At 35.5% G+C, this 16,289-nt stretch overlaps 1 protein-coding gene across 2 annotated transcripts in view; it reads right to left on the reverse strand.

Annotated features, from left to right (window-relative positions):
• The window catches only part of TTC3 (tetratricopeptide repeat domain 3), a 124,625-nt gene that overhangs the window by 103,696 nt on the left and 4,640 nt on the right, over positions 1–16,289 (reverse strand). For both annotated transcript variants that reach the window (XM_047720000.1, XM_047720001.1), the window contains exons 2-8: positions 8,227–8,381; positions 6,537–6,579; positions 5,929–6,079; positions 5,379–5,466; positions 4,529–4,582; positions 2,982–3,102; positions 1,180–1,265 (exon numbers count right to left, since the gene is read on the reverse strand). In XM_047720000.1, the coding sequence (XP_047575956.1) occupies positions 1,180–1,265; positions 2,982–3,102; positions 4,529–4,582; positions 5,379–5,466; positions 5,929–6,079; positions 6,537–6,579; positions 8,227–8,370 (687 nt within the window). In that variant the 5' untranslated portion in view covers positions 8,371–8,381. The remainder of the gene's footprint in view (positions 1–1,179; positions 1,266–2,981; positions 3,103–4,528; positions 4,583–5,378; positions 5,467–5,928; positions 6,080–6,536; positions 6,580–8,226; positions 8,382–16,289) is intronic.

A 16,289-nucleotide genomic window follows, 5' to 3' on the forward strand; every position in this document is an offset into this window, starting at 1 on the left:
AAGAAGACCCATCAGTTAAAAGCAAAGACAATCAAGAACTTCAATATCTAGGAAAAATGGTTCTGGGCTTTTACTTCTAGTAACAGAAATAAGCTGGGGGATACTTATGTAAAAAATGAGAACCCAATAGCTAATATTTTGGTGTATTTATTTTTAAAAATCTGCTTCTGATGATTCAATGCTAACTTCATTAAAGGAATATTAAAAAGTAAACAAAACCACCACATTATGAATAACAACTAACAATTTATCCCCTTGTGTATAGTATTTGGCAGGCCCACTTTTAAAAATACCTCATATAGCAGGGGAAAAAACAGAGGCAAGGTAAAATTTTAAGTTAGAAAATGTGATATTATACAATAATCCTCGGTGCTTAAAAAATGATATATAAATTGGTAGCATATAGACAATGTTGAATATATTAATTGCCCAAAATTGAGGCAGCAAAATTGGCAAGAATGAAATCAAAGATGGTACAGATATAATGGAAACTTTCACTTCAAATAATCAAATTTTCAAAATAAACAGATTAAAATAAACTGGATCCTATAAATGGCTTTAGTAAGTGAATTAAACAGAACATTAAATATTTTCCTAAATCCTTCTTTAAAAATTTAGTTAAAATCTTATTTCCCAGGGCACCTGGTTGGCTCTGTTGGTAGAGAATGTGACTCTTGATCTCAGGGCTGTTAAGTTTGAGCCCCACCACTGGGAGTAGAGATTACTCAAAAATAAAATTTTTGAAAAAAAAAAAAAAATTCCTTTGAATGAATTCTATGGCATAAGAATTACATCTCAACAAAGCTGTAATCAAAGAAGATTACATTTCCTCAACTAATTAAAAATCTTTTAGTTTAAAAAATCAAATTTTAATTTTCAATTAACTTTTAAAATACATTTAAATGTTTATTATTCAAAATTCTACAAATTTATTTAATGACATATAAATATATATATTTAAAATACATACGTAAAATTTTAAAATTCTGATCAAAATGTTGTTTTTCTCTTCCAAAAAAATAAATATTCCAAACAAAATTTATTAAAATTTTCCCTCAAACATGTTACAACAGTTCCTTGTGTGCTGACAAACAGCAGTTTTACTGAACTTTCTGAATGCTAATAGAATTCTAACAGATAAATTTTAAAATATACTTACAAGTAAGTATTTATTCTCACCTCTATACATTCCGCACAATTTTGAGTTTTAAATTCTTCAAGCAAATTGCAGTTTTCTGTTACAACTTTAGTTATGTGATACTTGTCTAAATTTTATTTTTAGGAGAGAGTGAGAGAACATTTGTTTAAAAAAAAAAGCAAATTGGTATTGTTAAAGTTCTAAAACTTAGGTTACATAGGTCAGTCCAAAAGATCAATTAATTATTACACTTTCTAATAACATGTTTCTTGTAATATTTTACATGTATCATATAACAACAACCTAAAGTGAACAACTAATTAAATGTTTTAGAATACATTAGATTCATTGCTTGTGAATCTAATCTGTTTTATTATTTAACATTTAAAAAAAAGCACTTATTATTACATAAGTTCTAAGTGTACCTAAAACAAATCCTCAGTCATAATATTCCAACTAGGCCTCATAATTACTCAAGTTAGTTCAACAAACACTACTGAGCACCTATGGTGTACCTGGCACAATGTTCAACAAAAATATCTGAGACCAAAAACCTGGAAAACTCTCTAAATATATTTAATGTAACAAAGAATTTTAAGTATCTTAATTCAACATTTTGACTCTCACGAATGAAATGTTAAGATGTAATTTGAAATACATGTTATTTTTTTAAAAAATTTTTTTTAAATTTGATAAACTAATTAAAACGCAGTAGGTAATAACCAAAATTTATGTTACAAGTTTATCAGACCTCATTTCCTGTATTTAAGTGTTAATACTTTTATCCCAACAAAACTACAGCTAAGCCTCTAGCCAAACACATACATTTCCAAGATGAAAAGGTATCTAAAATCTAAATTTAAGGAAGAATTTCAGAAGTTCATCAAATAAGGTAATAAGGGACAGAGTAAGATTACAGGATAAAAACCTGGGCTTTGAAATCAGGGAGACTTAATTTCTCATCTAGGTTCTACAACTCAAGAAACTGTAGAAGTAGCACTTAACCTCCCGAAGTCTTAGTTTGCTTATTTCTACAATAGGGACAATAGGAGCTACCTTACAGAGCTATTGTAAAGAAGAGAACAGGGAGAAAAAGAGAGAGAATGTGAGAAGCAACCCTCCAGGGATGCCTAATACATGATATTGGTCCTCTACTTCTACCATAAAATCTACCCTTTAATTACAGACCTCCAGAACAATGAGGAGAACCACCTTTATCAATGTAATACAGCCTAGTATGTAATATCAGAAAAACCTGTCTTTGTGTTTAAGCTTAATTTCTGTCTACCACTTAGATCAACAGTATAAAATCTAACCCCTTCTCAAGTGGTGATGGCAAATTACCAGTCATAAACTAAAGAGCCAAATAGTCCTATTTCAAGATCCCTACAACTATACTATAAAAACACTGCTAACATTCAAATGCTTTAGAGAGACCTATTTCACAAAGTTAAAAAAAAAAAATACAGAAGGCAGTTTCATTATACAAAAGAATAACAGGGTCATCAGGAACATGAAAATTATAATCTTAGCTTTGTTACTTAATTCTCTTTTGAAGGAGAATACATGAGGTTCCAGTTGTGGATTCTTTTTTGGGGTATTATATATAACTTACGGCATTCATTTGGTAGGATTTTTAGAAGTGTGACATCACAGAAATCATTAAGACAGGAAATACAGAACAAAGCTAACTATGAGGTTACAGTTCTCTTATTCAGGTTTTTCTTCACAATAGAAAAAGATTTTTTTTAAGAGAAAAAATCTTAAAAATCTTAAATACCATTTTCCTAAATAATGGCTTTAAAAACTGAGTCAGGTAGCAATTTAAAGCATTTATACTTACATTCAGTAAAGAAAATACTTAACATAGGCCAACAATTGTCAACTGCTCCTAATTTAGGTAGAATTGTTACATCGCCTGTGTATTTCACCCAATTCAAAGCTTCTTCCATTGCCAAGATTTTCTGTATCAAAAAGATGAAGAATATAATTTGGCTTTTAATTTTATTTTTTTAAAGATTATTTATTTATTTGACATACAGAGATCATAAATAGGCAGAGAGGCAGACAGAGAGAGAGAAGAAAGCAGGCTCCCTGCCAAGCAGAGAGTCTGACGCGGGGCTCGATCCCAGGACCCTGGGATCATGACCCGAGCTGAAGGCAGAGGCTTTAACCCACTGAGCCACGCAGACACCCCTAGATATTAATTTTAAATGTACATGTGGTACCATAAACTTAACATAGAGTATTTCAGATTCTTAATAAAAACTTACACAATCTTGTATTTTCATTACTCATGCAACCTAGAATAGCTGGACCCCAACATATAAGTTAATAGATACCATGGACTCACATATGTCACATCTTCAAGTAACCTCAGGCTACCCTCAGAGACCAGGATGCTGCTTCAATTACTACAAACCTGGAAGTTGAGGTTGACAACCTGGCCAGCAGCTGCCCTGGGTAGCAGGAGGATGCAAGAAGACAAGGTGAATGAGAGGTCTCAGATCTCATCTAAACTAGGACTTTCATCCTTACCACAAGGTTAAAGCAGAGCAAGGTGCCTGAAAGGCATCTGGTCTATGGCAAACAGAAGAGTAAGGAGATAAACAGGAGGAGAGTGCAGCTGTACAAATAAGCACTCAGTGCAAAGATCTTCACAAAAAGTAAGGAGTTCACAGGAACGTTATTCGTACTTCTAGTCTGAAATGACTTCAGAAGTAGAAGAGTTATGCCAAAAAAAAAAAAAAAGAAGTAGAAGAGTTATCGATGCTCACATCAGGTTTAAGGGAAACAGGTAGATGTTTATTTTACCAGGAGCATTAAAAATTGGCTTATCATTTTATCTGGAGATTATCTAGTAATTACATATCAAAAATGTTGGGATGCCTGGGTGGCTGAGTTGGTTAAGTGGCTGCCTTCCACTCAGCTCATGATCCCAGGGTCCTGGGATCGAGCACCATATCGGGCTCCCTGCTCAGCAGAGAGTCTGCTTCTCCCTCCCTCTCTGTCTGCTGCTCTCCCTGCTTGTGCTCACTTGCTCTTTCTCTCTCTCTGACAAACAAATAAATTGAAAAAAAAATCTAAAAAAAAAAATGTTCACACCAGGGACCTAATAATTTCATCTAGGAGAATATATGCCAAATAAATAAAAAAGAAAGAAGAATCAATGTGTAAAAGCAGCCCCAAATTACACTCGCATATGGGGGAGGAGGGAATGACGCAAACCCCCAAAAGAAGGAGACTGCTTAAGCAAAATACAGAAATCAATACTAGCAAATACTACATGTAAAACACTAACTTGAGAACCCAATTCATGGTGCTACGAGCAGTGAGACATCTGCCATTTATCGGCAGTGGTCGTGCTGGCTTCCCGCGTTTAACACTTACATTTTCTATTTTATAACCAATTCTCAATAAGCCTCCAATAAAGAATGAATCATTCTGCAAAACAAAACAAAACATGAACCATCTTCGATCAGTTATACTTGAAATTTGCAGTGGACAAAAAAAATGCTGCATTTCAGGACTACTGCTATGTGTACTGAGTCCACTTCCCACAAGCACTTTTACACCCAGTTTACCTCCTCAGAACCCTAAGACAAGAATTCAGAAGTAGTCTTACACTTGCTTCTAATAATTAAATGGCTTAGTGTGACTTTTAGATGTATGGACTTTAAAGTTCATTATGCCAAGATTTTTTATGAAACTACACTGGCTGATATAAGGAATAACAAAGGATTATCAGCAGGAAATAAACACTTGGCACCATAACTCCATAACCAACTGAAATAAGAAAAATGATCAAATGGCTTTCAAGGGGAAAAACCCTCAGTATAATACAGGGCACTGCCTCAAAAACTATATAATAAAAGTCTACCCCAAAGAACAAGCATTTGTTGTGGTACTGCTGACAGTGGCATGATTTTACAAGAAAGAACCCATCACTTTCCGTGACAGAAGTTCCTGGGAACCAGCAGCTTTCTTTTGTCTGTGACAAATTCTATTTTCTATCTTTATTGAGGAGGAATGGTCCTGGATCTCATCATTCGTGTCAGGAAGACTGCCATCTACCTTATCTCTCAAATACATAGGACAAACTCACGGACAGCAGAATAATCTCAGATGAAATCAAACTGAAACCATCACCTGTTAACCACTATAAATGAGTATCATGGGCCTGATACCATAAAATTATATTCTTTAGATACAGGGGGGAAATACACATTCTACCACTTACCACAACTTTCTTTGCCAAATCCACAATATCTTCCATCAATTCCAGATGTTGTAATTTCTTCAAACTTATCTCAGAAGCATGAGAACTGCTTAAATACAAATTCATTTTTTAGAAAATTAGGTTCTCACATATAAAAATTCATTGAGCTTTACACTTTACTATATGTTACACCTCAATTTAAACTTGAAGAAAATTACATTCTCTCTTACTTCACTCTATGTAACCATAAGTTGTTTACTAAATGGATAAAATATTGTACCTTTTTCTCTCTTCTGTACTACAATGCTGCTATTTATAAACAAGCATATTAATTTTCCCTCAGTTTCAAATCTACCATCTAATGCTCCTCAGAGGTTCATTCATCATAATGCCACCATGATTAGTCATTCATAGTCAAACCCAAAGCATTACTTTTCCCATCTTATTACGTAAGAGTGAAGTTGAACAGTATATACAACAAGACAAGCCTTCCCCTGCACTTGGCATTCCTCAATAATGGGCAACATGCTTATCACTGTTTACACAAAATGAATGATGTGTAGTAACTTACGTGGCCTCCACACAGGGGTGCAACCGTGATATTATAGAACTGTGCTGACGTTGAAACAGAAGTGGCCAGAAGATGTATATTTTAATGGCATCACAGTAATCTTGCAGGACAGAAACTGGTTTACTACACCACATATTGCAGATGTCAAATTCTTTATTAAAAAAAAGTTTTAAATTAATATTTTTTGCCTCATTTTGGAATAAATCAACACTGTTAATAGAGAAATGGCTACAATGGATATGGAAAGGTAAGAAAAAAAGAGAATGAGTAAAACAAAAGAAAGGGACTAAAAGGTAAAACTTCCACTTATAAAATATGTAAGTCACAGGGATATAAAGTTCAAAGTATAGTCAATAACATGGTAATAACTTTGTATGGCAACATAAAATAACTACATTTACGGTAAGCACTGCATAACATACATAAATGTCCCATCACTATAGTGTACACCTGAGACTAATAGCATACTGCATGTCAACTATCCTTCAATTAAAAATACATAGATCAAAATGTAAAAAAATGAAAGATATGTAGGACCGTTATGTTGATGTGAATGAATGAACCTCCCACAACAGTCTCTCAACAAATTAAAATACCAATTTACTCACCTAAGTTTCTCTCACTTTGGGTAAAATCTTTATACTTCATACCCTAAACGGAAAAAAATTCTTTTCATTTGTATCTGATGAAACACAAAAGTACAGCTTTCAATTTTTAATGTAAAGATTATCAGTACTAAAGTAAGAAATTTTTCAGTGCACATTTACTTATACACTCTGACTATAATATCTTCAGCTGGTGAACCTTTCAGGCTTTTTTTTTATACTGTTTCCCCCAAGTCTGCGTCTACAGCTGTTCCTTGAGAGCTACTCTAATCTCCAGTTAGAAAACCATCTTTCGGGGCGCCTGGGTGGCTCAGTGGGTTAAGCCGCTGCCTTCGGCTCAGGTCATGATTCCAGGTCCTGGGTTCGAGCCCCACATCGGGCTTTCTGCTCAGCAGGGAGCCTGCTTCCTCCTCTCTCTCTGCCTGCCTCTCTGCCTACTTGTGATTTCTCTCTGTCAAATAAATAAATAAAATCTTTAAAAAAAAAAAAAAAAAGAAAACCATCTTTCAAAAGAAAGGATGAATACCCAAGTTTTGTAGCAACATGGACGGGACTGGAAGAGATTATGCTGAGTGAAATAAGTCCAGCAGAGAGAGTCAAGTATCATATGGTTTCACTTATTTGTGGAGCATAACAAATAGCATGGAGGACAAGGGGAGATGGAGAGGAGAAGGGAGTTGAGGGAAATTGGAAGGGGAGGTGAACCATGAGAGACTATGGACTCTGAAAAACGATCTGAGAATTTTGAAGGGGTGGGGGGTGGGAGGTTGGGGGCACCAGGTGGTGGGTATTGTAGAGGGCACGGATTGCATGGAGCACTGGGTGTGGTGCAAAAAAAAAAAAAAATGAATACTGTTATGCTGAAAAAATAAAAAATTAAAAAAAAAGAAAACCATCTTTCCCCATCACTCATTCTCTGGTACTGCACACTGTCAAGATACTATTTACCTTCCCTTCTGAAACTGCATTTGTAACTCCCTGTAAAAACTTTTGTCCCACAGGTGCCTGGGTGGCTCAGTGGGTTAAAGTCTCTGCCTTCGGCTCAGGTCATGATCTCAGGGTCCTGGGATCGTGCCCCGTGTCGGGCTCTCCGCTCAGCGGGGAGCCTGCTTCCCCCTCTCTCTCTCTGCCTGCCTGTGTACTTGTGATCTCTCTCTCTCTGTCAAATAAATAAATAAAATCTTTAAAAAAAAAAAAAAAAAACTTTTGTCCCACAAAACATCTTTACTCCCATAGCTCTGAATAAAAAAAACCTTTAAAATGTAGACATTAGGTCTTCAGCATAATAAAAAAAATCTGGGGCACCTGGGTGGCTCAGTTGGTTGGGCAGCTGCCTTCGACTCAGATCATGATCCTGGGGTCCCGGGATCAAGTCCCACATCGGGCTCCCTGCTAAGAGGGGAGTCTGCTTCTCCTTCTGACCTCTCTTCTCTCATGCTCTCTCTCTCTCTCAAATAAATAAATAAAATATTTTTTAAAAATAAATAAATAAATAAAGATCTGTAACTATGAATGGTGATGGATGTAGTTTTAACTAGACTTAAAGTGGTGATACTTTGACAACATACACACATTTCAAGTCATTATGTTGTATACCATAAACTAATACAATATCATAGGTCAATTATATCTCAATAAAATAATAAACCTTTAAGAAGACACAACGTTTAAACAAAAAAGCAACAAATCTTACCACCCCATCGCAGTAAAGTTGAGTCACACGAACATAATCATTGGACATAAATTCAGGAGCAAAGACAAAATCATCCATATAAGGGCAATCTTCTAACAAGGCATCATCTGCTACAGTGAAATCTCCCAGGGTAAAATCGTCCATGCTGTACCATCCTGAAGAAACAACACAAACCCGAATCAGTAATTAAATCACGTGAGGTAATATGAGAAGCAATCTTCCTGGCTTCTATGGTATATTAGAAAAGTCCTTCGAACTTAGGCCTCCCCAAAATAATCATAAGAACATTGAGTCTGGAAGATCTCATCCTCAGTCTGCTGCTATTCTTTTCCCAACTCTCTTCAAATACCAGTTTAATCTTTTTTTCCCCTTAGGCTCACATAGTCAACGTCTCTACTCTGAACTTATCTCTTCACAGGTCTCCTTTAAATGGAAGATAATTAAGGGCTTCTCCACTTTTGTATGTGCCCAGCACATGGTAAAGCCCTCGAATAACTGTTTGCTGGATGAACAAAAGACCTCTTTCCACTGCTGCCCTTTTACCCCATTGCTTTTACTGCATCCTATGAAACATGCCATTTCACCACACACAATCTCCGCCATATTCTCAACCTCCTGGCCAGAAGTAAATCCTGACTCCACTGAGAAAATGGTTTCTTTTTTGGCTACTTATTTTCCCCTATCCATCCATCCGTGTATGTTCCTGTCTTGGGCAAAGGGGCAGAGCTGGAGTGGTACAGGGCAAGCTTGTCAATCTACTAATTCCCCACAGCCACACCACCAGACTTCCATCCTCCTAACAATCGCTGCATCTGGCGCTCTCACAACTACAACACACAACACTGCTAGATTGCAAATGTGGGCAAAACCCCTCACGTTGCCAACAGCCTCATATTATCAAACATAGTATCTATGTTTTAAATAGAGTATTTCAATGGGGGAAAGGGAAATTAGGGCTGGAGTTTCAGACTTAAGGCTTTTTTCTGGAAGAAAGTTTAATAATAAAAATTTATCGCCATCCGAGAATATTACAAAACATAAACATCACTAAAAAATGCTGCATGGTAGTACTTCTAACTCTTGCCCAATTAATGGCCTTCTTTTCCTATCATCATCACCACCACCATTCACACAATTTCTTAGACTTTTCCACTTCACTACTACCCCGCTATTGTTAGGACAAACCGAGTTTCTTTTTTCCTAAGCAAAACCACCATCAGTCCTCAAAATACAAATCTGTTTTATTCTTATTACGTCCAACTTGTAGTATGAAAACCTTATAGTATAAGAATCGAAGAACAATAACAATCCTCCTAGCTAACTATGCATACTATTTGTCACACATCATACCAGGCATTTTTACGTGCATTATCTCGTTCAATCTCATGGCAATTCTCAGGTCCAATCCCATCACCTGCAGATATATGAGAAGCATTCTGAATAAAATTAAGTAATTGGCTCAACGTCACCAAGCCAGGAAGGATTCAAACACAGGTCCTCTGATTCCATAGTCTCCGGCTCTATTTCACTGTATCTACCCTTCCTTGTCACTACCACCTACTTATCTCTTGCCTGTTGTCCTGTTTATGAACATGGGCCATTAGTTCAGAGTGCTCCCCACTCTCCTCCGAACTCTCACCATCCCAGCCACATCAACCCATGTAGATAATCCCTTCAAGACCCCAACCTAGCTGCTGACCTCCTTGATTAATCTTCACCACCCCTGACACCTGGGCTCTTCCTTCCCAAGGCTACACTTCAGATCACAGTGCAGGTCTAAACTAGTTTTTAAATATTTAACTCTGATTAGCTCCTCTGACCACAACCAAGAGTCTTATGGCCCTTGTGTCCTCTGTCTCCTACCACAGAGATTCTTCATCCTCATGATTCTTCCTCCCTTCTCTCGCATTTCCTCCATTCTCATTCACTTTCAGCTTTCTGCAACTGGGTTTCTACCTCTGCCATTCAAGGAACTGCTTACAATAAGGTCATTAGTGACCTTCTCCAATAGGCTGGTTATCTATCATGTCTGGAACGTGAGCTGTTTTGGATGAACACTCTTTCCAGAGTTTAGCGAATTTAACTACAAAAGTGAAAAAATAAACATTTTAGGACCCAAAGTGTGGAATGTAAAATGGGACACATGCTATCTTGGAAAAAGATACAATTTGCCTCACAAACATTTTTTTGTATATATATATACAGAAAGAGCCAAAAACTCTCTGTCATAGCCCACACATCACCATCATGGCATCGATTACAATCCAGTTAATGTGCTCATACCCAGCAGACTGAGCCACTGTGACATCATGCTGGTCACTGATAGCCTGGCAGACCTCACTGATAGTATACCCTACACCAACTACGCTGTAATTAGACACTAATGTGATTTTTATTTTCTATTTTGTTTTAACCAGAGAGGTGACTGGCACAGGGGTTAATTAAAGAGCATGGACTCTGAAACCAGATTGCCTAGGATTAAATCCTGGCTCCCCCATTTCCTGAGTGTATGATCTTGGGCAAGTTACTTTACCTCTCTGTACTTCGGTTCCTCATGTGTCAAAGGCAATAGCAATACTACCTACCTGATTAACCAGTTAACACATGTGTTGTGCTTAGAATAGTACATGCCATATAGGAAATGCTATAAATATCAGCTACCATTAACATTAGTATTAGATGAGTATTTTTAAAAATCCATTGTTTGGATGCTTGCAGCTAAATGGTCTACCTTAATTGCTAAGTCCAAAGAGCACTTTTCAGCTTACAACTTACTTGACGCTGTTGACCACTTCCTCCTCCTCCTCAGAACTCTTCATTTGGACTCCAAAGACCATCTTCTCCTGGTCCTCCTCCTATTCTTCTGGCTCCTTTTCCTCAGTTTCCATGGGCTCTTCTTCTCCATTCCCCGCCACCCAAATGTCAACTTTTTTTCTTTTCAGGCTTACTCTCTCCTTGGTGACCTTATCCACCACACCCATGGCTTAAAACAGTACTTTCTGAACTTCCATTTTTTGCACAGCTTCACCATGATTTTTGCCATTTCCACATATCACATGTATTTTTATTTACTTAGTATTTCTCTTTTATTGGGCCCGCTTGGCTTATGTGATAATATCCATGACATCAAAGGTTTGAAGCACAACTTATATTTTTCATACACATTAAATTCTTAACTATTAAAAAATCTATGTCCCACTTTAAATATCTCATACTGACTGTAGCAAACAATAGTTGAAACACCCAAATGGTGAAGAGTCTCTAATTTCTCCAGGCTGCACTGCATCTCTATGGTTATTGGATCAACTACTACTAGATCTTAATACAAGATGTACCACAAGCCTCTCAAATTCATTAAATTCAAAAATGAACTTATCTTTTTCCTCAAAAACAAACAAATGAAACCAAGTTCTTTCCTCTTTCTGTATGTTATCAGTCAATTGCTCTACATGCCACCTGGTTAACCAAACCAGCAATCTGGAGGTCAATCCAGCCCAGTCTCTTTCAACATTCCTATCCAAATGACCAAAAAGTCCTGTCTTTTCTAGCTATTTAAGAAATCTAAAATTAGCACACACATCTTCATGCCAGTGACACTGCCTTAATTGTCACTTCATCTTTTCTCCTCTGAACTAACTTAACAAGCAGCCTCCTAGCTGGTCACCTGCCTTCAACCTTGGCACTCTCTAAAACTCTGATCCTAACTTTTCAGTGCTTAAAATCATTCAATAGCTTCCCTTCATATTCAGAAAAAAGTACAAACTCCCTACCATAGCATGGAAGGCCTTTTGTAATCCTGTTCCTGCTTTTATTTTCAGTCACTCCACAACATGCAACTTAGAAGCCATTCATATTCAACTGCTTCTGATTCATAAACAAACCTTATTCTGCAACCATCTAATGTCTACCAGTCCTTAATACACCATTCTGGGAAGCATTTCTTGATCTTCTTACAACTACCAAGTTTCTTTCTGTACCTCTTCTCTGGAAAACCAGAGCATCCTGTCCGTATCTTTTCGACAGCAACTCTCACACTGGTCATCATGGGTTTATCTTTGTAGGCCAAAGGGTACACTATGCCCTACTCATCTTGAGTCCCTCAGAATTTCTCAAATTTTTTATTCACACTCCCCAAGAACAAAACTTTGCAAAATGCACTTGCCACCTATACTGCTGTTGTTCAGTATTTTTTCTTGAGAATAACTCAACTTCTAACTTAGATGAAAACTTGTTTTAATAGAAAATTTGATTATCACAAGAAATCTTACATTTGGTAGGACCGGTTTTATTTTTCTAATACAAACTCAAGTAAACATACTGCTAAAATTAAACATTAATGGAAAGGACTTCTAATCCCAACAGTTACAATGAACTAATGGGGGACTCTCCCTGCAAAACAAAGTAGATTCTAGACTCTAAAAATTTTTTAAATTTTGCTGAGCTCATAGGAATAGGGAACATTTAAAGCCACCCTTCCCCCCCCCCAAAAAAAATAAACCTCTAGCTAAAAACTAAAACTGACAGAAGCTACAAGTAATAATGCCAAGAGCAATAATGGACACTAAGCCCTGAGCCAGAAGCAAAGTGAGGAAACCGAGCCATGTAATGTAAATTCCCCAGCTCCCAATGGAAGCAGATAAAAATTCTATCAGAAGAAAAGCACCCCCAAATCAAACTTCCAAGATCCCACAGGGAAAGGGGCATCAAAGAGGAGTTCATAACCAAAGATCATTAAACAAACGTGGAGTCAACCCACCATGAAGCAGAGACAACAGAAAGAACGAGCCATAAATTAAGACTCCTAAAGACATCAGACATTGGGACTGCCAGATACAGTCTACAGAATACCCATGGATTCAGAAACACAAGCAAGAAACCTAAGACTATAAAAGAAAGACTCAGTATGTCTAAAAAAAGAAGTGGAACTTTGAGAAATAAAAAATATAACTGTTAAAAGTAAAAGGGAAAAAAAGGATGCATTTAAGATTAAGATTAAGCACAGATGAAGAGAAACTGAACTAAAGATGTGCCTAATGAAACTACCCAGCACTGTAAATTCTGGTAAAGAAACAAGAAAATGAAAACTTATAAAAATGAAAAGTAACTGACCTGGACACAGTTCAATATACACACATCCAATTAAATTTCCAGGAGAAATACATAAAATCGAAGATAATATTGCAAGGCTCAGAATCTTCTAGACTTCATGAAAGACCAAAGTCAGAATCAAGAAACAGGTATCCGAAAGAGAATAAATAACAAGTATCTCCATCAGACTTGGAAGGGAAATAGCATAGCACCAAAGATAGAAAATCCAATGCAACCAAAAGAAAAAGAGTATTTTCTTCAAAGTAGGAAACATAAAACTGGCAGGAGGCTTTGGATGTAGAGTATCTTTGCCATGCAGACAGAAAATAATCTATCAACCTAGAACTATATACCCATCGAAACTCTCTTAAGAACAAGGATAAAATGAAATTTTTTTAAAAATTTTTTAGAAGACTTTGACAGAGAACGCATGCACACATATAAGCAAAGGCTGGGCAGATGGAAAAGGAGCAGACTCCCCGCTAAGCACGAAGCCCAACACAGGGCTTGAACACAGAACCCTGAGACAATGACCTGAGCCTAAGTCAGGCGCTTAACCAACTAAGCCACCCAGGCACCCCTAAAAATCATTTTAGATAAAAACTGAGCTGACTACCAAGAGACTTGAACTTCTAAAAAAAATCAATTAAACTGCTTGACTAGATTAAAAGAAAAATCCAGTAATATATTCTTTATAACAGACATCTAAAATTTAAGGACATAAAAATAAGTGAGGGTAAAATAAAGGAATAAGATATTTCAGGTAAATTACCACCAAAAAAAAAAAAAGAAAAAGAAAAAAAAAAAGGTGGGATACATTAAATAGGTACTAACACAGAAAACAAAATTAGGTATAGAGAGGATGATGGCATAATAGAAACAGTTCAATCCACAAAGAAAATAATGTTAAACTTCACATACCTAAATCAAAGTCTCAAAATACATCCAAAAAAAGAAAGCTGTGAGAACGACAGAAAGTCAGTTTGAAGGTGGTAGTGGGAGATTGCAACACATCTCTCTCAATTAACAACAGGTGAAACAAAAATTAATGAAGACAGTCTAAACACAATTTACAAACTTGAGCTAACAGATACATAACAAAATACACACTTGTCACAAGTACACACTGAGAAGTTATAATTCACTATGTACAAGGCCCTAAGTCCAGGGAAAGCAAGTATTTTTTAGAAGATAAAATACATACTACGTATTCTCTGATAACACAATTTAGAAATGAGTAACAGAAAGAAAAAATGTTAATGTAGATACTTTTGAAAATTAAATATATTTCAAAGAAAAATTTAAAACATGTAAGTCAAAGAAGAAATCAAAATGAAAATTTTAAAAGTATTTAGATTTGAAAGTTAATGAAAACACTATACACTGAACAATGTTAGGTAAACTGAAAATAAATTTGGAGCAAGTTTACGCCTAACATACTTATACTAGGAAATAACAATGGCTGAAAATTAGTAAGTTAAGCATGCAATTTAAGTTAGAAAAATGACGGATAAGTCCAAAGACAGAATAAGTAAGTAAAAGAAAAAGAATCAACTAACTAAAACACAAAAATGTAATAGAACTAATTAGGCCAAAAATTAACCGCTTGACAAGATTCATTAGTTGGACAAAGTTCTGGCAAGATTAATCAAGAAAAAAGAGAAGCCACATAGAAATAATATTCGAAATGAAAAAGGGAACACTGACTACAGATAAAGTAGAAATTAAAAAGGGAATTAAGAAAATACCATGAAAATGATGCTAATCAACTTAAAATTTGGGGGGAAAGATAAATTTCTTAAACTTACAAAATCGATTAAAAGAAATAGAAAATCTGAAGTGCTACCACTACTCAACTGCTAATCACTACTAAATTATTAATAATTTACAATCCATCTCCAAAGAAAATATTAGATCCAAATGATCATAGAGGTAAATTCCACCAAACTTTAAAGAAACAAATTACTTCAATCCAAACTGTCCCAGGAAAGGGGGGGGGGGGCTATTCTCTAATTGGTATAAGGCCAGTATAACCTTAATGCCAAAATCAGACAAGATAGTCAATAAAGAAAAATGATGGTGATTTCACTCACAGACACAAAAATCCTAAATAAAATATTAGCAAACTCAAGCCAGTAGTTCATGAAAAGACAATTCACTAAGATCAATTTGGGTTTTTCTCAGTGAAGAATACATAAGAGAATTAAGAATTTTAAAACATATAAATTGAAATTCATTACATATAACAGATTAAAAAAGAAAAACCCCAAAACATTCTGTTTTTCTGTCCCACGCAGAAAGCGTGTGCCAAAATTGCAAAGACTTCCCTAACTTAATAAAAAGTATCTACAAAAGCTTAAAACAAAGATTTATAATGGGGAAACATTCCCTTCTTAAAATCAGGAATGACACTCGTATGCCCACTATAATCACTTCTAAAGAACAACCATAATCACTTCCAATCAACACAGATGTAAAAGTATGCCAGCGTATTAAGACAAGAAAAAAAAAATTTTAAAGGGTAAATAATTGAAAGGAAAAACCAAAAGTGTCAGTATTTGCAATGATATAATTATTCACATAGAAAACTCAAAAGAATAATAGAAACTATGTTAGAAATAATAAGAGTTTATCAAGTGATGGCTAAAGTTTAATATAAAAATCCATTAAATTTCTATTTGCTAACAAAAAAGTCAGAAAATAGAACCTTAAAAAAATAGCACCAGTTATAAAAATAACAAAACTACTAGAAACATCAGAATCAACAATTTAAAAGTATTAGATCTGTATGGAGAAAATTACAAAACTACATTAAAAGACATTAAAAACCTAAATCAATGGAAATACATACCATGTTCTCAAGACAGGAAGGCTCAAAATCTTAAAGATTTCAATTATCCCTCAAATTGATTCAATAATTCCAATTAATTCCCAGTTTTTCATGTCACATGACAAGTTGATTCTTAAAACAAGAA

Source organism: Lutra lutra, chromosome 1 (assembly GCF_902655055.1).
Source record: "Lutra lutra chromosome 1, mLutLut1.2, whole genome shotgun sequence".
Classification (NCBI taxonomy): Eukaryota; Metazoa; Chordata; class Mammalia; order Carnivora; family Mustelidae; genus Lutra; species Lutra lutra.